General features: G+C 40.4%; 1 protein-coding gene across 1 annotated transcript in view; it reads right to left on the bottom strand.

Moving 5' to 3' along the window:
* Positions 1–23,245, bottom strand: part of IPO7 (importin 7) — a 39,843-nt gene that overhangs the window by 9,012 nt on the left and 7,586 nt on the right. The window contains exons 2-15 of the mRNA XM_084773406.1: positions 22,567–22,648; positions 19,289–19,442; positions 17,100–17,258; positions 13,952–14,108; positions 10,923–11,012; positions 9,659–9,753; positions 9,459–9,543; positions 7,227–7,361; positions 5,839–5,938; positions 4,239–4,315; positions 3,924–4,040; positions 2,207–2,296; positions 1,648–1,813; positions 1,342–1,502 (exon numbers count right to left, since the gene is read on the bottom strand). Of these exons, the coding sequence (XP_084629532.1) occupies positions 1,342–1,502; positions 1,648–1,813; positions 2,207–2,296; positions 3,924–4,040; positions 4,239–4,315; positions 5,839–5,938; positions 7,227–7,361; positions 9,459–9,543; positions 9,659–9,753; positions 10,923–11,012; positions 13,952–14,108; positions 17,100–17,258; positions 19,289–19,442; positions 22,567–22,648 (1,668 nt within the window). The remainder of the gene's footprint in view (positions 1–1,341; positions 1,503–1,647; positions 1,814–2,206; positions 2,297–3,923; positions 4,041–4,238; positions 4,316–5,838; positions 5,939–7,226; positions 7,362–9,458; positions 9,544–9,658; positions 9,754–10,922; positions 11,013–13,951; positions 14,109–17,099; positions 17,259–19,288; positions 19,443–22,566; positions 22,649–23,245) is intronic.

Genomic DNA, 23,245 nt, shown 5'->3' with positions numbered 1-23,245 from the left:
CTCCTAGGATACACAGCTTCTACAATGCTGAGATTACAACAAATGTACAACATGTACTGGTCATGTCCTGGGATTTGAACTGGTAAAATATCCTGGAGGAAGCAGGACAATTTCTAAATTAATTAACAAGAGTGTGGGCTCTAGAGTCTAATGATACTGCTCTGCCACTTGACCTCTCTTTCTTGATCTTTTCGAACACAGTGCTTGGAAGAGTTCAGACTGACACTCTGAGGGTAATGAGGCAAGGTACAGACTGTGCTTATCCTTGTTATCATTAATATCATTAGTGTAAAAAGGATGAAATGGGGCTGGAGAGAAGGCTCAGAGGTTAAGAGCACTGACTGCTCTTCCAGATGTCCTGTGTTCAACTCCCAGCAACCACATGGTGGCTGCCAGCAATCTATAATGAGACTGTTGCCCTCTTCTGGTGTGGAGGAGTACATGCATGCAGGGCACTGTATACATAAAAAGTCTTTTTTTTTTTTTTTTTTTTTTTTTTTAAAAAAAAGAAGAGTTGATCTCAATAATTCAAGGATAGCACCAGCAACATACTGAGATCTTTGATAATGGCCAAATACAGGAATGCTGAATGACTAAATTGCCTGTTTAAATTTAAAAAAAATTTTTTTTCTTTTAATGTGTGAGTGTTTGGCTTTCAAATCAGCTTGTGTAACACTTGCATGCCAGCTGCCTGCTCACATAATCCAGAGGGCACCAGATGACCGGGACTCGGGTTGCACTATATGGAGCTGCTGGGTATCAAGCCCAGGTTCTCTGAAGAACAGATATGGCTCTTAATCACTGACCCTCCTCTCTCCATGCCTGATTTGCCATCTGTAATTACATCCGCTGTTCTGAGTATTCAAGAAACTCCACAGATGAGCCTAGCACACCAAAAACACCTCCACTGTGACAGTGCAAGAATGAATCCCAGCCAATGTAGCTACGGCAAGAATTTTTTAAATTTATTTATTTTATTTATGTCATATGAACGCTTTATCTGCAGAAGAGAGTATCAGATTACATTATAGATGGCTGTGAGCCACCATGTGGTTGCTTGGAATCGAACTCAGGATCTCTGGAAGAGCAGGTAGTGCTCTTAACCACTGGGCCATCTCTCCAGCCCCGGCGAGAATTATTTTATAAAATAAGGAGTCATTTTAATTAGAACCGTATGTAATAAATTGATTAAATATTGTTCAAATGTGGTAGCCTACATGTTACATAGTAAGTTTCAAGGAATTTTTGCTAAGGAAAACAAGCCACGTGTAACATACTACAGGGATCATACAGAAAACTAAATCAACATCTTTGCAATAATAATAGGTTCAAACAACATACCAGATGTTGTGTCATTTCTACAGCAATAGGAGTAACTTCTTCACTATATTCACAGATCATTTTCTGAATTACATTTGTAAGATCATCATTTTCTGTTTCTCTTATAATATGAAGAAGAGCTTGCATGACAGGTCTGATAAATGGAGTGATGTATTCTTTAGCTGTAATAGAGAGGGGAGGGCAGTTTCAAACCGGTGAATAGTAAGGAGGACACAAAAATTGCAGAAACCAAGTACTTTCAGAGTATAGTAAGCTCGTTTCTTAAGGTATTTGTGTAAACGTGTTTGTGACTTACAAACCATTTACCTTTTTCTTGATTGCTAATCAACACTTGCAGTGCAATGGCAGCTTCTACTTTCACAGGCATTTCACGATCATCAATCAGACATCTTCTGGTCAGCTCTAAAGCTGTTTGGAGGTTCTGATCACTTTTGAATTTCACTTCACAAAAATAATGAAGTACCCAGCAAGCCTTTAAAAATAGAGAAGAGGAACAAGTTATGAGTATAAAGACATTACAAAAGCTTTCTCCAAATTAAGCTCTTCCTAGAGTTTTGTGTCTGGGAATTTGGAGGCTGGCCAGTGGGAGATGTGTTCAAACACACAACACTAGACCAGTACTATGATCCCAGGTTACTCTGTGGCTGCACATTCTTTGTGTGGATAGCAAGATCTGAATGCAAAACACAAACAGACGCTGCTATCAGACATAGATGCCGACTATGCACACAGTACTGCAGCAGCCAAATGAAGATCCACAGGAAAAGAAATCTTAACTGAGTGCATCTTTTCAAGCTAAAGTTTTAATTTTCAGTCATTCCTTACAAAGACATAAAAATACATAAAATAACACAACTTAACTTACTCTTGCTCTCATGTAGCCCAGCTCACTGCTGAAAAGAGGAAATACATGATTCTGCAACATATATTCCATTTGATCTTTGTAGATCTTTTTCTGTAGAAAAAAAAATGATACAGTTCCAAAAACAATTGTCTCAAGCTACAAATACACACGACAACGGTAAAAGGGACTAGTAAAGAGACACACACTTATTCTGGTCTTTATATATCATAATATAAAGCCCATGAGATACTGTCTCCTTAGCCAGGGTGAATCCTGCCTCCAGTCCTTAGTGCCCTGACCAACAAGTTTCAATAGAAACTTAACTAGAAACATAGGTGGCTAAAGAGAGAGCTTAGCTGGTAAAAAGAATTTGATAAAAGCATTAAGACTTGGGCTGTACAGCCAGCCGTGGTGGCCCACGCCTTTAACTCCAGCTGAGCTCTACGAGCCAGCAAGACACTGGTCCCAAAGAGCAAAGTAGGACTTCTGACATGACACTCAATGCACCCTCAAGAATGCTCACTTGCTCATACAAACAGGGGAAATACAATTTAATTCCAATTCAAAGGAGCACATTGAATTATTTTTGGTGTCAGTGATATCAGCCATGAGACATACAACTCAAGAGAGATGCCATATCACATAAGATGGCTCTAGCCAGAAAAACACTTTTATAAGCTGTGTGTGGTGGTGCATGTTTAATCCCAGCACTCAGAGGCAGAGGCAGGTCGATCTCTGAGTTCAAGGCCAGCCTGAACTAAACTTGCTTATTTATTTATTTATTTACTTACTTTCTGGTTTTTCAAAGTGTGAGGAACAATTTAGGTTCCTAGATACATACAAAATGAAAATATATGCTCCTACACAACTTGTAAAGGAATGTTTTTAGCAGCATGGTTCAGAATAGAACAGTAGAATCATAGTGTAGAATCAACAGAACAAATGAAATGCAATTTAACAATTCAGGATTTGATACTGAAGACTATGCATAGCCATATACTAGATGAAAAGAAAACATTACAGTAAAACCAATGCACCATACAAAATAAATTTACAGATAAATGTAGGATAAAGTTTGGGAGGTCTGGTGTGAACTGGGGAAAGACAAACTATGGAGACAGGATTTATTTTTGTGGTGATGAAAATGTCCTGAAATGAGATGATTCCAGTACTGTGAATATATCAATTACAATTCAGTTATAATCTCTTATAACTTTTTACTGTCTGTGTGTTTGCCATAGTACTACGTAGATGTCAGAGGACAACTTGCCCTAACCATGTAAGACCCAGGACGGAACACAGTTCCATAAGGTTTGTCGGTTCACCAGTCATATACTTTAAGTAGACAAAATGCATGGTATGTATTATACCTTGGGGGGTGGGGGAGAGAGGAAGAGGAGGTGGAGGAGGAAGAGGAGAGGAGGAGGAAGAAGAGAAAGAAGGGAGAAGGAAAAAGGAAGAAGGAAGAAGAAAGTTACTAATTTAGGGACTGTCAAGATGGCTCAGAAGCTGACACCATTCACTGTTCTCCTAGATAACCCAGTTCAGTTCCCGTAACGCAGTTTCAGGTTATCTAAAAGGATCGTCTGGCTTCTGCAGACAGGAAGTGCACACTTGTGTGGCACTTACATATGGCAGGTACGGTCATATAAATATTTTTATTTAAAACACACAAACACGCACACACACAAACTCAGACAAACACAATTTTCTCTCTTACTCATACACAAAGGAATACCTTCAGAAGTATTTCAGCTAAAGAGCCAATCATATGCAAGGCTCCATCTTTTTTACGAGGATCAGCATTTGGTTCAGTAAGAATCTGGTAACAAAATCCCATAGTCTTTTGCAGTACCTGAATAAGACACAAGCAAAACTTGATAGAATAACCCACAGTTTTTGAAGAACACACTAACAAAATAACACATGGTTAACACTGAGAAGAAATTTAAAATAACTGAGGGACAGATGGTGGGAGAGGAAGGAGAAGAGAGAGGTGGGTTACAACCAGGATGTAAAATTAATAAATATATTAAATAATAAAAAACCTCACCTCTTTCCTTTTACTACAGGCTGTAAATAAAAGTGTCTGGGCAGCAGTAGTAGGAGAAATAAAGTCTTCAAACACATCTAGAGAACAAATGTAAAACAAATTTAGAGAAAATAGTTTTTGCTTTGTTTTGCAATAAGATGAGATACATCCCAGGTTGGCCTTTAACTCCTTAACCTCCTGTCTCTAACTCCCAATTATGAGGACTATAGACTTGAAATATGGTGAGTGGTTTACTAATTTCCTTGCAAAACATTTCATATTCCCTAATTTACAAAGCTCAGGCATGAGATGTGGCATAGCTCACAACCATCTATGATGAGATCTGGTGCCCTCTTCTGGCATGCAGGTGTACATGCAGGCAGAACACTGTATACATAGTATAAATAAATCTTAAAAAACAAAAAACCCACAATCATGTTTAATGGGATCAGGGTGTAGCTCTATGGTAGGGAGAATGCATGGCACAGAAAATACCACCTCCCCACACACCACTGTAAAAGAAAGCATATGAAAAGCAAAGTATCTAAGTACTTTAAATTTACCCACGCACAAAAATTAATCTAGGCATACACCTAATATCCCATGTTTTCAAGGTTAAGGTGAGAGCTAAGACTAGCCTCAGCTACTTAGCAAAGATCCATTCCTTAAAAACAAAACCAAAAACTAATACAATTTTGCAAATCATTTCTTTGTTTCTGAGATGGGACTGTACTATTCCCCCTGGCCGATGCTAAACCACTAATGTTCTTTTGATGATTGAAAAACACACACACATACTACACTCCAGGTAAAAAGGCAACATTGTAAAATTGTGAATCCCAACATCTCATTCACACAACAAACTTGATAATCAAAATTATTGCGTGTCATATGTCCAATAAACATCAATTACCACACCTTATTAACGCTACAATAGTTTGCTAAAAATAAAAACCAATGGTAAGTGCAGTAATGAATGAGTTTTTCGAGACAGGGTTTCTCTATGTAGCCTTGCCTGTCCTGGACTCACTTATGTAGACCAGGTGGCCTCGAACTCACAGCAATCCACCTGCCTCTGCCTCCCAAATGCTGGGATTAAAGGCATGCGCCGCTACCACCACACGGTATAAATTATATGATTTTTGAAGATAATGTTGTTTATAAATATTTTTTGTTTTGTTTTTCAAGACACGGTTTTTCTCTGTGTATCCTTGGCTGTCCTGGACTCACTTTTTAGACCAGGCTGGCCTCAAATTCACAGTGATCCGCCTGCCTCTGCCTCTAGAGTGCTGGGATTGAAGCCACCACCGCCTCACTAAATGTGGAACTTTGAAAATATTTTCTTTAGAAATCTTATTAGTCAGGCAGTGGTGCATGCCTTTAATCTCAGCACTCAGGAGGCAGAGGAAGGCAGATCTCTTTTAAGTTTTGAGGTCAGCCTGGCCTACAAAGTGAGTTCCAGGACATCAAAGGAAAAAAAAATATTGATGCCCCTTCTTACGTAGCTCAAGATGGCCTCAGATTTGTTTAAATAGCTGAAGGTAAGCTTCCATTTTTCTTCCTATTTTTGGGACTACAGACCTCTATCACCATAGCCAGACATCAAGATAAATTTTCTTACCAAACTTCATACGTATATATTCATAAGGGTCTTCCTGCCAGAGTTCCTCATCAGCATCTGTATAGCACATCAATGGAAAAATAACATCTTGGATAATGCCCTGCAATTTAAAAGTTAAGAAAGTAACAATCTTCAGCTTTCAAATTTAACCTGTCCAATCTCCTTTAAATAGCAAAACAAAACAATATGTAATTTATTTAAAGCATATCAAACCAATATCCAAGCTGCATTTCCATTTTTAACAATTACATAGTCGGATATGTTTATAGAGGTAGTAGTTTATGCACCTGAAAGCATTTACTATGGACTAAAGGCGACTATAGTTCTGTAGCACAGCTGTGCAGAGCCTGACCTGCAGTACAGGGCTGAAGTTCAATCTCTAATGCTCAAGAGTAAAAAGCAACGAAAAGAAGCAAACTTTAGAACTCTAAAGGTAATAAATTACCAAAAATCCATGGTGGTCAATTATCCTGAAAAACAATCCAAATAATAATAGTCCTTTGGAGCTCGAGAGATGGCTCAGTGGTTAAGAGCACTAACTGCGTTTCCAAGGGACAGTGTTCAATTCCCAGCAAGCACATAGCAGCTCACAACTGTCAGTAACCCCAAGATCTGACACCCTCACAGTCATACACTCAGGCAAAACACCAACGCACATAAAATAAAATTATTTTTTTTTAAAAAAGAGAAAGAAACGGTCCTTTGTTCAATCCAAATTACATGACTAAATATTAACTATAATCCAATGGTTAAAGCTTAAATACTGGCTTGAAGATTGAGTTTTAATCTAAAATGTAGCTCGGTGTTTATAAAATACCTCTCATTACTTTTTCAAACTCTTTTCTGTTGCACTATCCAAATAATCACCCAACTAGATTAAGTAACAAAACTATTGCAGGATCCCATTGTGAACCGGAGACTGCCAACTGTAAAACTGTTTCTTGTTTCATGTGGTTGAGTCCTAGCACACACCTTTAATCCAGAACTTCCTGTACACAGGGCTTAATAAAGTTAACACTAACTAGGTCAAGAGGTGGAGCAAGAAACCAGCTGACAGGTATTAAAGAGTTAGAGGGACTTTGAATTGAAGGGTATTTAAGACAGCATGGATAAAAAGTGGCTTTTCAGGGTTTCAGCCGGCAGGCTAAATTAGCTTATAGTTTTTTCCTCAGAGATATGAGCTGAGTGGGTTAGTTTATCTGTTTTTCTCTGCCTCTCTGAGCTGGCAGGGTTTCACTCCAGCATATGGCTCTTGAGTCTATCAACAGACTGGGCCCAACATGGGACACAAACCCATGACCCTGAGACTAAGCATTTCATGACTATACCAGCTGAGTTAGGCAGGCAACCAGTCAACGAAACAGACATTCCAGAGAGAAAAGTCTTACTTGTATATGAGGCTTCAGGTTCTTCCATGTAAGGGCATGGGAAACTCCTTGATTAATATAATTTAAAGTCTGCTGTAAAACTCGAGGAGCCATATATTGTTTCTCCTTGTATTGATATAATACTTTCAATAAAACCTTTGAAAAAAGAAAAAGTTCAGTTAAATGTTAACCACTATAAGCAAGTAAAAACATGCCTAGTCAGCACCACTTGGTATCCCTGTCTGGCATGGATAATACAAAATTATATACAGATAATGGAGTGGTTCCATGTGATCATATACACACAGATAGATACGTTTAAATTTTTAATCCTTTAAAATTTGTTAGGGGCTGGAAAGATGACTCAGCAGTAAGGGGTACTAGCTGTTCTTCCAGAGGACCCAGGTTCAATTCCTACTACCCACAAAGCAGCTCACAACTGTCAGTTACTCCAGTTCCAGGAGATCTGACACCCTTACACAGACACACATGCAGGAAAAATAAATGCATATAAAATATTTTTTTTAGTGTATTTATCTTTATGTGCATTGGTGTTCTGCCTGTGTGTCTGAGTTACAGACAGTTCTGAGCTGCCATATGGGTGCTAGGATATGAACCCGGGTCCTGGAAGAGCAGTCGGTGCCCCCACCCGCTTAGCCATCTCTCCAGCTCCCATAAAGTAAATTTTTAAAAGATCCTTGAAACTCAGCCATAGTAGGCTGCCATGGCAAGAAAGGTCAAATGGGAATTCTAACCTCAACTCAGAGCAGGTTCTGCTTGGGGTTGTTGGTGTATTTCATTTCTAGTAATATTTGTTCTCTTACTTGAATGCCTCACTGAGAGCACAATACTCTGCCCCTGACTCTTTCAAATGGGATCTCTGGCTAATTGTCATGAAAAGGCTTCCTAAGTCAGTTTCTTCAGTTTGATAATGCTTTCTTTCTTTTCTTCATGTTCCCCTTGTCCACCATTAGGTAAATCCATTCATTCAAACAGAAAAAACAGTACAAAACAACTAACCACTGGCCCCAATCCCCAGGCGAAAAAAATGTATGAAGTCGTTCAAATGCATAATATTTAGAAAAAAAAAGGAAACAAAGATCAACTCTAAGCCAAACAAGGCATAACAAATATGTAAATCCCAGCACTAGAGAGAGGCAAAAAGATTAAGGCTAAAGCCAGGAACAGTGACATATACCTCTGATAGCAATGCTAGGAGACAGAAGCAGGTGAAGCCAAAATGAAACACAGAGTCAAGTTCCAGGCCAGCCTGGGCTACATAGTGAGAACGCCGTTAAACACCTAACAGGCCAGGTGGTGGTAGCGTGTGCCTTTAGTACCAGTCCTTAGGAGAGAGGCATGTGGGATCTGAGTTTGGAAACAGCCTGATCTACAGAATGAGTTCCAGCACAGCCAGTCCACACAGACAAACCCTATATTGAAACACAAGAAACCCAAACAATCACCAAACAATGTAGGGCTAGAGAAATAACACAGCAGTCAAGAGGTTAATTAAGAGCACCTGGGCTTGATTCCAAGGACTATAACTCCAGTTCCAGAGGATGTGACAGTCTCTTCTAGTTATTGTTTTTCAAGACAGGGTTTCTCTGTGTAGCCCTTGCTGTCCTGGAGTCACTTTGTAGACCAGGCTGGCCTTGAACTCACAGCCTGCCTCTGCCTCTGCCTCCCAAGCGCTGGGATTAAAGGGGTGCAGGCATGTACCAACAAGCTCAGCTTAGGCTGCCCTCTTAACTCACAGAGACCCACCTGCCTTGCCTCCCCAAGCACTGGGAGTAAGGGATTGCATCAAGCCTGGCTTAGAAACCTCTTAATATATTAAAAAACCAAAATGCAAAGCCAGGCACCATAGCCTCTGTCTGCCTCCCAAGTACTGGGATTAAAGGCATGCGCCGCCGCCACCTGGCACAAGTGGTGGTTCTGAACCTTCCTAATGTTGTGGCCCTTTAACACAGGTCCTCGTGTTGTTTTACCATACACATATATATATCCCAACCATGAAAGTATTTCATTGCTGCCATTACATGACTACAATTTTGCTGTGATAAAACATTATGTAAATATTTAATATGCAGGATATATGTGACCCACAGGTCAAGTACTGCTGCTAAAAATGGCAGCAGGCATGCTCAAGTGTTGCATAGACATTCATGCACGCCAAACACGCATAAACATAAAATCTTTAAAGCAACTCAAACTTGAAAGTGTCATGTCTTTACTTAATGTTAGACTTACTTGCTGAACACCAACAGCAAAAGCCTTCAGAAAGACTTCAGCAAATTCATTATACTCCTTAGAAACATTCCCAGGACTTCCATATCTGTAAGAACATGAATGTATCCATTAATTCTTTATAATGCTTCACATTAATTATGTTTATAATAGCAAAAGCTCCAAAAGTAAATTTAAATTACTATGCATGGACAAAAGCATACCTTTCAAAAAGTCTTGCTAAAATATGTAAGGCCCACTTCTTACATTTCCACCAAGGTAACTCTGGTCGGTCATCTTCTTCAACTTGAAGTGTTTCCTTCAAAGAGACATTAGTTTAATAATATTAAGAGACTATATGCTAGAAAGAACTGTATCAGTTAAGAATAGACTCTATCATAAAAGCAAAGAACCTCAGCATTCAAATAAATAATGAGCAATAACAAAATCATTAAAAGAATAAGCTAAAACTGCCAGGCGTGCATGGAGGCACACACCTTTAATCCCAGCACTTGGGAGGCAGAGGCAGGAGGATCTCTGTGAGTTCCAGGCCAGCCTGGTTTACAAAGAGAGTTCCAGGCCAGCCAAGGCTACACAGAAAAACCCATCTTAAAATAACAATATCAAAAACAAAAAACACCAAAACCCCTAGTTAAATAGTGCTATATCCTGGTATATCCTGTATAAATTTAAAATAAAATTCAAGTTTTTATTACTTAGGATGCGTAAATACTTTAAAACCACGAGGTATTTAATAACCTCCTGTTCCCTACCTTCAAAAGAAAATATGATTAGTAGAATTATTATGGTAACTGTGAAAATTGCCATGTTTAAGTGTAAAAAGAATAGAAATTGTATACTTCTCCTCTCCTCCCCAAGTCAGGATTTCTCGATGTAGTCTTAGCTGTCCTAGACTCACTTTGTAGACCAGGCTAGCCTTGAACTCACAGAGATCCATCTGCCTTGCCTCGACAAGCACTAGCAGTAAGTGGCTGGATCAAGCCCGGCTTGGAAACCTCTTAATGCATTAAAAACCCAAAATGCAAAGCCAGGCACCATAGCGCATGCCTTTCATCCCAGCACTCAGGAGGCAGAGACAGAAGGATCTCTGCCTGGTCTACAAAATGAGTTTCAGGACAGCCAGGGCAGTTATACAGAGAAACTCTGTCTTGAAATAAACATACTTAGAAATTGTGAAATACTCATGCATATAAAAATTTTAAAGCTTTAAAGAATTACATCAATAGATTTTTAGAGTGACACAACCATAAAATTTGGTAAACTAGCATTTAATTCTTCCTCTGTTTATGGTTGTCTGACAGATTATTAGTAACAGTAGTGAACAGTTTAAGAACTGAAATAACCCCCTCAAAAAAAAACTGAAAAAAGGGAAGACTTGGCGTGAAATACATGCATACAAGCAACTTTAAAAAAAAAAACTCAGTACATTAGGAAGCAGAAGAGCTAGAAACAGACTTAGTTACTTACATTAGGCACATCTCTATTCACAACGGTCTTCAAAATTTCCACCCATTCAGTAAGGTTCTGTTGGTTTATCAGCTCCAGGGGTAGTGTATACTATAGAAAAATCAAGAATTATTAAATCCCAAGAAAATCCCATTTGTGGTCTGCAATGCCTACCAAAGGTAAGTCACTTAATCTCCATTTCCACTTTAGTACAGACCAATTTCCTTAAGGAACAATAGCAATTACCAGGGACATTTTTACTTTTCTCAGCTTACTAGGATCACATCTTTTTTCTGTCTCTAGTCTAGTGAAACCCGCCCCCCTCCCCAGACAGGGTTTCTCTGTGTAGCCTTGGCTGTCCTGGACTCCCTTTGGAGAGATCCACCTGCCTCTGCCTCCCGAGTATTGGGATTAAAGGTGTGCGCCCCCATGCCTGGCCTTTAGTAAACACCTTTTATCAAATCAAAGATATTCCTATATTAAGATTCTAATATTTGTTTACTTTTCTTTTCCTTTTTAAAGAAGTATGTATGTATGGATTCATTCATTCATTTTGTAATACTAAGGACCAAACCTAGAGCCTTGGGTATGCTAGGCAAATATTTCCCCCAACTTTGTTCTTTTCAATAAATTGTGATGGATCTTTACTAGGCATCAGGAAATATTTGTTTGTTTTGTTTGCTTTTCTTTTTTTGCTTGCTTGTTTTTCTTTCTTTTGTTTTTGTTTTTCAAGACAGGGTTTCTCCATGTAGCCTCGGCTGTCTTGAACTCACTTTGTAGACCAGGCTGGCCTCAAACTCACAGAAACCCTTTTGCCTCTGACTCCCGGGTTCTGGGATTAAAGGTGTTCACCATCACCCCAGCATGATTTCTGTTTATTTTAAGACAGGGTCTCATGATGTAGTGTTCATGAGCAGGAACTCTGTATGTATACAAGGAAAGCCTCCAACTCTGGTAAACCTGCCTTCTGCCTCTGCTGCTCAAAGTGCTGGGACTACAGGCATGCACCATCATTCCTAGTCACCCAGCTCAGGATAAGAGGGCACACACACTGCCACATGTGGTGGCGCACACCTTTAATACCAGCACTCAGGAGGCAGAGATAGGCAGATCTGTGAGTTAGAAGCTGGTCTGATCTGCAAAAGCCAGTCCAGGACAGCCAAGGCTACACAGAGGAACTCTGGGGAGGGGGCACCACTCAAGGCTGGTACTACTATACTTTGGGCAGGTAGTACTTCACTTGGGCAGGTGGTACTGTACTTTGGTATCGGGACAGTCAGTCTGTCTCTCTTTCTGTGTATGTTGAGTGTCTGTGTGCATGAGCTGTGAGTGCAAGTAGTCTCAGAAGCCAGAGGCCACTGCTGCTGTAGTAACACGGTTGTGAGCAGGCAAACTGAACCGTCTTCAGTTCAACTGATCAACTAGCGTTCCTATCTACTTAGTTTTCTCCAGCCCCGTGCTGGCCTTCAAAGAATCTGTTGAAGCTGGGCATAGCAGTGCATATCTTTGGTACCAATATTCTGGTGGCAGAGGTAGGCAGATCTCTGAGTTGTGGGGACAACCTAGTTCCAAGACAGCCAGGGCCACTTATAGAAACCCTATTTTTAAAAAACAGACAAGTGGGGTTCAGGATTTAGCTCAGTGGTAGAGAGAGCACTTGCCTACTTAAGTTGAAGGCCCTGGGTCCAGCCCTCAGCTCTGAAAAAAGAAAAAAGAAAACATGCTGGGTAGCAGTAGCAGGCAGATCTCTGAGTTTGAAGCCAACCTTGTCTACAGAGAGAGTTCCAGGACAGCCAGGGCTGTTACACAAACTGGGTATCTTGATGTGTTGGAAATAAATAGGTAAGTCCAGATGAAAACCTATCAGAGTATAAATATAAATTGGCATCCTTAGCGGTGAGTATGTTTATGTGTGTGATGTAATATGTTTATTCAGAGAGAAAACAATATATTTGATCTCAAAGGAACCCAAGGTAGTCCAATCCTAGCAGACAGCCCAACTGTGGCTAAAAATTTTTCTTTAAATCTTTTTTTAAAAGCCCTTTTCTAGACAAGTACACACAGTCTCAGTCAAGAAGCTGAAGAAGGGAGATCACTTAAAACCACTTAACGCCAGGCAGTGGTCGCACGTGCCTTTAATCCCAGCACTGGGGAGGCAGAGGCAGGTGGATTGCTCATATTGGACAGTCATAAGAATTCTAATTCCCCATTTATAGTGTCAGATTTATTAGAATTGCTTGTTTGGTGGGAAGAAAGTTTTGGACTTGTAATACTGGCAATTTACCCTAACTAAAGAGGCAACTCTTCACTAAAGTAACAACGGTTAGCCTAAATGTGTTCCTCTCAACTCTACCCTCCTGAATGGTGATATTCAGGCATACTCAGGCTTTTTATATTTTTCCCAAGACTGTAACACACCATTAAGCCCAGGCTGGCCTCAAACTCATAATTTTCCTGTCTCAGCACCTGAGAGCAGGATTAGAGGCACACACACCATATCCAGCTTAGACTGTCAAATGATATTAACACAAACGGTAAAATTCTTCTTTAATGGTCAATGATATACATATATATGCATGCATGCTCCTTACAGGTAAACACAATGGTACAAGTTGATGGATGGTGGCACATGCCTTTAATGCCAGCACTTGGGAGGCAGAGGCAGGAGGATCTCTCAGTTCGAGGCCAGCCTAGTCTACAAAGAGAATTCCAGGATAGCCAGGAATGTTACAGAGAAACCTTGTCCCCAAAAACCAAAACACAAACAAACAAACAAACAACCCACAATGGTACATGCTTAATTCCAGCACACAGGAGGAAGAAGTAGGGGGACTAATGTATTTAAGGCCAACATGGACTACATGAAAACCTGCTTCAGAAAATAAAATGTTAGGGTGGAGAGGGAAATGGCATTTGCTTTAAAAGTACTGGAGCTAGAAGTGTGTAGATCTCTGCAAGTTCAAGACCAGCCTGGTTTACAGAGTGAGCTCCAGGACAACCAGGGTTACACAGAGAAACCCTGTCTGAGGGGGAAAAAAGCAATAAAGTACCTGAACAAGAGCATAGAAGATCTTGAATATCTGCTTTTGGATGAGGACAGACTGGTCAGATTGATCAGAAAGCAGCTGGATGAAGCGATCCTTCAGAACTGGCAAGAAGTGCTGCATAGCTGCCACTAATGGACTTCGCTCTTCTGGTTTCTTGTACCTATGGGTAGGAATACAAACTAATTCTGTTAGAAGGTACTTCCGTAACTGAAACACACAAAAATCTGCCTGCTTTCACAAGTGCCAGCAACAGGCTCTAACCAAACAAGAAAGAAAAGCCTGCTGTGGACTAAAATCAAAGTTTTTGGCTGTTGTTTGAGATAGTTTAAAAGGCAAATGTGATGTGCTCATTTCCAGCATACACATACTGAATCTGAAACGACACAACAGCTGGCTGGGCCCCTGTATGGAGGTGACAGGCTTGTGAAGGTTTCTTTAAAAGTTGGGTTCCTGAGCACACCTTTAATCCCAGCACTGGGAGGCAGATGTAAGAAGAAATCCCACTTCTAGGACAGTGATGGCTACAAGATGAGCCTTTAATCCCAGCACTGGGAGGCAGATGTAAAGAGGATTGCTGTGAGTTTGAAGCCAACCTGGTCTACAGAGCAAGTCTAAGACAGCCAAGGCCACACAGAGAAACCTTGTCTCAAAAAACCAAAAAGAAAAAAGAACAAAACCTAAGGTGGCAGTTCAGCATGGTGGTGGGCCCCTTTAGTCCCAGCACTCAGGAGGATCACTGTGAGTTCAAGGCCAGCCTGGTGTAAATAGTGAGTTCAGGACAGCCAAGGCTACATGGAGAAACTCTGTCTTGAAAAACAAAAATACAACTAAAGTGGCAGGGCCCACAAGAAGGCCCAAGGATGTTGTGATGATCCCAGTTCAGTTTCTGGAGCCCATGTGATAAAAAGAGAAGTAACTTCTTCAAGTTGTCCTATGATCTAGGCATACATACTGTGGTGTGCATAAGAAGTCATAAAAAAGAGCCAAGGATACAGAGAAACCCTGTCTTGGGAGGAAAAAAAAGTCAAAAAAGAGCCTTTAATCCCAACACTCGGGAGGCAGAGATAGGTGGATCTCTGTGAGTTCGAGGCCAGCCTGGTCTACAGAGAGTCCAGAACAGCCAAGGCTACACAGAGAAACCCTGTCTCAAAAAACAAACAAACAAACAAAAAAAGGAAGTTATTAAAAAAAAAAGCCCAACACGGGACTGGAGAGATGGCTCAGAGGTTAAGAGCACTGGCTGTTCTTCCACACAGGTCTTGAGTTCAATTTCCAACAACCACATGATGGTTAATTTTCTATAAGATCTGGTCCCTCTTCTGCTGTATGGCACACAAAGCCAGGCACAAAAAGTGAGGCAGCAGTGATACCCATCTTCAGTCTTAGCCCTTGGGAGACTAAGGGGCGGTGGATCTCTGCATTCTAGGTCAGCCAGGTCTACAAAGTAAGTCCAGGACAGCCAAGGATACACAGCCAGTACCGCACAGAGGAACCCCGTCTTCAAAAACCATTAACACCCATACACATGCACATAGACCCCAAACAAACACAGAAACAAAAAGGGTTCTGGCTGGGGAGATGGCTCAGTAATATGCACTGCTTTCACAGAAGATACAAATCTGATTCAACTTGCAACTGTCTATAACTCAAGCCACAGAGGATCTAACATCTCTGGCTTCCTAAGAGCACGCACAAAACCATAATTAAAAATAAATGTGTATATGCATGTATGTATGTGTATATATGCATGTTTGTTAATTAAAAATGCAGACACCAGATGTCATTCTCTGGCCTCTGCACATATAGAAAAGAAATACACAGTCTAACAAATACTGTGGCTATCAGCATACATTATTAAATGATTGTCATGGGCTGGTGAGATGGCTCAGCAGTTCAGAAGTGAAGAACAGGCCTAACAGCTGATGGGGTGGCGCACACCTTTAATCCCAGCACTCGGAGGCAGAGGCAGGTGGACCATTGTGAGTTTGAGGCCTGGTCTACAAAGCGAGTCCAGGACAGCCAAGGCTACACAGAGAAACCCTGTCTCAAAAAAACAAAACAAAAGAACAGGCCTAACAACCTGAGTCCCATCCCCAAAACTCATGGTGGAAGAACAGTCTAAAGTTGTCCTGGCCTCCACATTTGTTCCGTAATTTACACATGTTCTGCAATATGCAAATACATACCACACACATTTAAATTATTTCTTAAAAAAATAATTTATAAAAGGAATTCATATGAATAGGGCTGGCAGCCTTGGTTCAATGTATGGTATAAGAGACTACGCCACAAAAAAAAGTAGATGGAGAAACTTCCTGCACAAGAGAATCAGAAACTCACAGAATAAAGTGCTCTATTTCTCAGGGTACTCCAATCATCTTCAAACTCACAAATCTAAAAGCCTATTGTCCCTACCCTCCTGAGAAGCCCAATTTTAGAGGCAATTCTTGAATAAGAGACAATCATTTTAACAAAACATTAAGGACAATGAGTAGGGCAAACAGTTTCTCAGTGTTGCTGACAGACAATATCTCAGGGTTAGAGTAAATATCCTGAGCCTCTAGGCGGATGTATCTGCCACTGGACTTGGCCTCTGAGTTTTTGGCACTTAAATAGCAGAGGGAGATAGCCTAGCTTGTCTTCTGGCTTGCTATGTACATTGGACTACTTGAACACACATATAAACAGACACAAAAAAATAAATAAGTGTAATAAAGACAATTGCAGGCGGGGCATTGCTATGGTAGATCGCTGTGAGTCCAAGGCCAGCCTAGTCTACAAAGTGAGTCCAGTATAGCCAAGGCTACACAGAGAAACCCTATCTCAAAAAAAAAAAAATGCTGGGCAGTGGCGGTACAAGCCTTTAATCCCAGCACTTGGGAGGCAGAGGCAGGCAGGTCTCTGTGAGTTCGAGGCCAGCATGGTCTATCAAGACTGTCCAAGACAGCCAGGGCTATGTTACACAGAGAAATCCTGTCTGGAAAAAACAAAAAACAAACAAGAATAAGAATCCTACTTCAACAGGAAAATAATTTAACATACAGTTCACCAATCTTCTTATACTGAAAGCAACTTTCTATGTTCAAAGTGACTTTTTCACAACTACTCCCATGTCTCAAACAATTTAACTAGAATTAGGAGGGACACTTACTCATAATTTTTCACAAGCTGATAAAGGCAAAGAAGAATTCCCAGCCAACAAGCACTGTTATCAGACTGAAGATAAAAGCCAATCTTGTCCACAATGGCAGTCCAGCGGCTTGGATAATCATGTTTGATGATATGATGAATGCATGTAGTAAGCTGTACCCTGAAAGCCAAAACTCAACAGTCAGCTGGATAACACTTAACTACATCAAAGAAAATGGGCTAGTTCAACAGAGCCTATTTGCAAATAATCCATCAGGTATTTGGATACACATGAATACAGATAACTTAATACAACTCACACAGCAATAACTACCTTGTCCTACCAATTTAAAAGAAACCCAGCAGGGCACAGTGGTACACACCTTTATTGCCAGCACTGGGAGGCAGAGGCAGGTAGGTCACTGTGAGTTCCAGGCCAGCCTAGTTTCCAAATGGAGTTGAGGACAGCCAAAATTACACAAAGAAACCAACCAATAAATAAATAAATAAAGCCCAATAGCTGGGCAGTGATGGTGCATGCCTTGAATCTCAGCACCTCGGCACTCAGGAGGCATAGGCAGGTGGGTCTCTATGAGTTGAGGCCTGCCTGGTCTACAGAGTGAGTTCCAGGACAGCTGAGGATTCGATACACAGAGAAATCCTATCCAGGAAAAAAAAAAAGGAACCCAATAGCAGGGCAGTGGTGGTATCCAAACCTGTTTTGCTCACACATATAATTCCAGAAAGCAGGAGATGGGACCAGTCTTAGGTACACAAATCCTAGTATCAAAGGCCTTTTAGTTTTCACTGTAAAAAAATATCAACCATACATATATTTGTAAAGTCAAACACAGGGCTCATACTTCTCAGGAAAAGTTTAGAGTTCAAAGCTGACCTGGATTACCAGGTTATGCAGATCTAACAAGATCCTTTCCAAAAATCCAAAAGTTAAGGGTCAAAAATGATGTAGTCAGTACTGTATTTGCTTTGCAAGCATGAAGACCTGAGTTTGAGCCTCTAAAACCCATGGATCAAGTCAGTTGCCGCAACACACCTGTATAATCCTGTGCTGGGGAGACAGAGACAGTAAGATCCCTGAATCTTGCTGGCTAGCCAGCGTAGTCAAATCAATGAGCTCTGAGTTCAGTGAGAAACTCTATCTCAGAAATCTCAAAAAGTAGCAATTGAAGCAGACAGTATCAGACTCGATTCCTACACAAAAATAAATTTGCAAGGTCTTAGTCTTATAAATAAGAGTACTAGCCAGGCACAGGATTAATCCAAGCACTCTGTGAGGCAGGTGGATCTCTTGGGTTCAAGTCCAGCCTGATATGGTATGTTCCAGGCCAGACAGGGGAGTGATAAGGTGCCAGACCTGTCTCGCATGAACAGGCCTTACTTCAATGCCTGCTCGGCAGAGGTGAAGTCTTCCAGACAACCTCCACACTCTGAGACAGTGTTCTGTAGTTTTTCTTTCCCTCTTCTTTCTTCTTTCTCAGTGCAGAAATAAAAGCTGGGGCAGCATAGGACAGTCAAGTGTCCCCCTACTGAGCTAGGCCCTCAGTGCTTGCCACTGTGACACAGAATTTTTTTGCTGGTCATAAACTAACCATCCAAAAACAAAAACAAAACAAAACAAGCCAGGCTTGGTGGCCCAAACCTTTAATCCCAGCACTCAGGAGGCAGAGGTAGGCGGATCTCTGTGAGACTGAGGCAGCTTGGTCTTTGAAGCAAGTCCAGACAGCCAAAGCTACACAGAGAAACCCTGTCTTGAAAAACCAAAAACAAAATAAACTAACCATCACCCCACCTCTGCCTCTGAGATGCTGGATTACAGCCATGCAACACTAAATCGGACTCTACCAGTTTTTTTATTCTTATCTGATTATATTATGTTCCACAAGTTTTATATAAAATTTTATAAACATAAATTTCAATTGCAATACAAGGAATCTAAGTACATTCTACAATACATGTGCTGTATTATTATGCTATGAAAATGACAGGTAGAGTGCCTTTAATCCCAGCACTCAGTATATGGAGGTAGGCAGCTCTCTGAGTTCAAGGCCAGCCTGTCTACAAAGTAAGACCATGTCTCCAAGTAATAAATAAATAAACAATTTAAACAGTTCTATGTTCTGAAAAAAGAAAATTTAAAATAGACACCCACAAAGCAAATGGGTAACAATGGGTAAATTTCAATAAACATACCTGATAAGCTCAGGTGAGTGGATAATGGCTTCTACAATATTTTCTCTAATGCAATGTCGGTCTTCTTCTGGAATCGTGTATGGGGAGATGTCCCCTGGTGTGGCTTCTCGATCAGGCCAATACTGTGTTATCATATTTTTCAAATAAATAACACCTAAAACATAGACCATCCATAAAATAATGCTTACTGTAAAAACAGAGAGAATACCTCTTGGGAATATCAGTATTAGGAAGAAATTCTAAGCAACGTAATAACCAATTATTTCATGTCAAAAATCAAACACACATTTACCACCAGCTGTAGGCATTACCCACAAAAATCACTAAAAATACAGCCCAAGAGAACCCAGCAAATACAGTATAAAAAATGATTTTGGCATAAAATTATAATCTAAATAAAACCCTACAGACCAAGCCATACAAATACAGTTCCTACAACTAATCATATGAACGTGATAACATGTTTTATCATTAAAAATAAACCCCATAGAGCCAAGCGTGGTGGCGAACACCTTTAATCCCAGCACTAGGGAGGCAGAGGCCAGTGGATTGGTGGGTTCGAGGCCAGCCTGGTGTACAAAGCAAGTCCATGACAGCCAAGGCTACACAAAGAAACCCTGTCTAAAAAACAAACAAACAAAAGATAAAAGCCTGGAGTGGTGGCACACACCTTAAATCCCAGAACTTGGGAGGCAGAGGCAGGTAGATCACTGTGAGTTCCAGGCCAGCCTGGTCTACGAAGAGAGTTTAGGACAGCCAAGATAACAAGAGAAACCCTGTCTCAAAAAACCAAAGCAAAAAACAAAACAGAAGAAAAAAACCAATAATAGCTAGACATTCTCTTCTATGAAGTTCTTAAAAAATTAAATTAGGGGGGCTGGGCGTGGTGGCCCAGCCTTTAAACCCAGCACTAGGGAGGCAGAGGCAGATGGATTTCTGTTCTATAAAGTTAAGTCCAGGACAGCCAAGGCTATCACACAGAGAAACCCTGTCTTGAAAAAAACCAAAAAACGAAACAAGAACAAAAACCCATAATATATAAAAGTTCACAATGTCTAAATCCATATTCCTATCACATATCACTTCAAATTGTTATTATTTTATGAGAAAATTTAATGTGCTCAAAAACCATAGGTTAGTGCCTACAAGCCACCACATTGCGGCTACCTTTGCACACAGCTGTCTGACTTTAACAAGCTGATGCTGCACTATGATGTAAATTGCTAACAAGGCTTTTTACTCAGCCATCTGGGGAATGTGGGCTACAAATGTGTAACATGAAATTGATTGCTAAATTCTGTATAAGCTTAGCTTTCTGATTGGAAAATTCGACCTGAAATCCCACACCCTTTAACGAAAGGTAACTGAATTTAATTAAGGGGCTGAAGAGATAGCTGAGGTTAAGAGCACTGACTGATCTTCCAGAGGTCCTACGTTAAATTTCCAGCAACCACACGGTGGTTCACTACCATCTATAATGTGATCTAATGCCCTCTTCTGGCATTCAGGCATACATGAAGGCAGAACACTAAATATGTAATAAATAAATCTTTAAAAAAATAATTTAATATTTAAAGTATTAAAAGAAAAACTAAGTTGGGCGTGGTAGCGCCTTTAACCCCAGCACACCTGTAATCCCAGCACTCAGAGAGACAGAGGCAGGTGGATCTCTGGGAGTTCGAGGCCAGCCTGGTCTACAAAGAAAATCCAGGACAGCCAAGGCCACACAGAGAAACCCTGTCTCAAAAAATCAAAAAAGAAAAAAAAAACAGAGAAAGAAAAACTAAACTACACCTATAATAAAAGACATAGTCTATATTATCACTACTATATAATTAACTTAATTCCTCCCAGAACACTGCAAGAGCAAGATTAGGACCTGACAATGCTCACTCTGTCTGACTATTTCTTTCCATTATAATGAACCCAGGAATCAAATGCATACTGACTTATTTGATTCGGTATGTGAAAGTTTTTCATTATGACAAAACAACCTGAAAACCACAGTTCAGATATATCAGGATTCAGTCTACCCCAAAATGCACTATGAAACACAAATGAACTCATCATTCAAAACCTGGCAGATCAAGTACCGAACACCGTGCATCAGAATTTCAATTAGCCCAAGATGTCACCTTAATATTAATGACTACATCTTAAAGTTACATTAAGTTCATGAAAAGAAAGTTGGTTAGTTGGCCTGTCTATTCATCCATCTGTCATAGTGCTGGGGATAGAATACAGGGTCTTAAACACACTGATGTATGCTCTACCACTGAGTGCTTGAGTCCCAATTACATTGTTTAATTGCTCCCATTTTATACATATTAAATAATTACCCAGTATAATCTAGTCTGACATGTAAGAAGATTTCTTTAACACATTAAAGTCTTGATTTTATACATTAGAAGACTAGTTAAAAATTGGGAATTAACGGCTATGTAAAGTCCCAGGCGTTGGTGGCACACACCTTTAATCCTAGCACTGGGGAGACAGAAGCAGGCAGATCTCTGTGAGTTCAAGGCCAGCCTAGTCTACAAAGTGAGTCCAGGACAGCCCAGGCTACAGAGAAACCTGTCTCAAAAAACAAAAAAAACAAAACAAAACAAAAGACTATGTAAGCTTCCTTTGAGCTGGAGTTCCAGGCAACTGTGGTAATAATAAAACAAAAATCTTTAAAAGAACATAGGAAGGCTCAGACGTTAAGAGCACTGGCCATTGCTGCTCTTTCCGAGTCTCGAGTTTAATTCCCAGCACCCAAATGATGGCTCTAAACCATCTTAACTCCTGTTCAAGGGAATGTGATGACCTTTACTGGCCTCCAGACATAAAGGTAGCAAAAACATCTGTAAGCATAAATAAAGCTTTTTGAAAAAATGAAGTATCCAACCAATTTCCCCTTTATGAATGGAAAAATGTCTCAGAAGTTAAGAGCACTGGTAGCTCTTCCAAAGGACCTGGGCTCAATTATTAGCAGCCACAACAGCAGCTCACAACAGCCCCACCCTCTGCTGGCCTTAGGGCAATGGGTACACACAGTACACAGATATACATGTGTGTAACACCCATAAGCCTACAATGAAAATAAATAAATCTCATCTTTTTTCCTTTAAGCCCTACCAAAGTATCAAGACACTTGCTGTTGCTATAAACACCAAAAGTAAATGGATTCTCAGGGAAGTAGAGGCCACCTCATGATACTTCTGCTATTTCATTAACATACCTTTCAATTGATATATTTTGTTTGTGCACTCAAGGAAATAATTCAAGAAACTTGCCTGCCTGTCTCACAGGTAAATCCAGTTGTTCTGACATAGTAATCTGGAGCAGTGTTGAAACAAAATTCAGAGACTTGTGTGCCTACAAACAAGCAAACAAAAAAGACTTTACATTTCTGTAAATGAACATATTTTTATATACTTACAGTCTCACTATATAGCCCAGGCAAGCCTTGAACTCACCCTCCTTCTTCTCTGCCTTTTCTGCACTGAGATTACTGGGTATGCCAAAGGCTTACTCTCTATTTTCTGCTATTTTATAAAGGCATATTATTTATAGAAACTGACTCCTTAAAATAATTGTATTGTGCTGGGTACAGTACACCTTTAATCCCAGCTCTCAGGAGAGCTGAAACAGAAACATGAGGCCAGCCAGAGCTATGTAGTAAGAGACAGTATCAGAAAAACAATGGACTCAGATGCAGCTCAGCTGGCCCAGTGATTACCTAACACACAAAAAGCCCTGGATTTGATCCCTAGCATCTCTTAAATTAGGGGTGATGGTGCATACCTGCAATCCCAGCACTCAGGAGGAGGAGGCGGGAAAATCAGGACTCAAACCTCACAACCATTCACTAACACCAGTTCCAGGAGATCACAAACTTCTTCTGGTCTCCAAGGACACTGTATAATGTAGTACACTCATACATATAAAATAAAAACTTTGGGGGGGGGGGTG

This window comes from Acomys minous (assembly GCF_964271855.1).
Source record: "Acomys minous genome assembly, chromosome: 2".
NCBI lineage: Eukaryota > Metazoa > Chordata > Mammalia > Rodentia > Muridae > Acomys > Acomys minous.
This window is presented reverse-complemented; position numbering and strand designations above follow the sequence as displayed.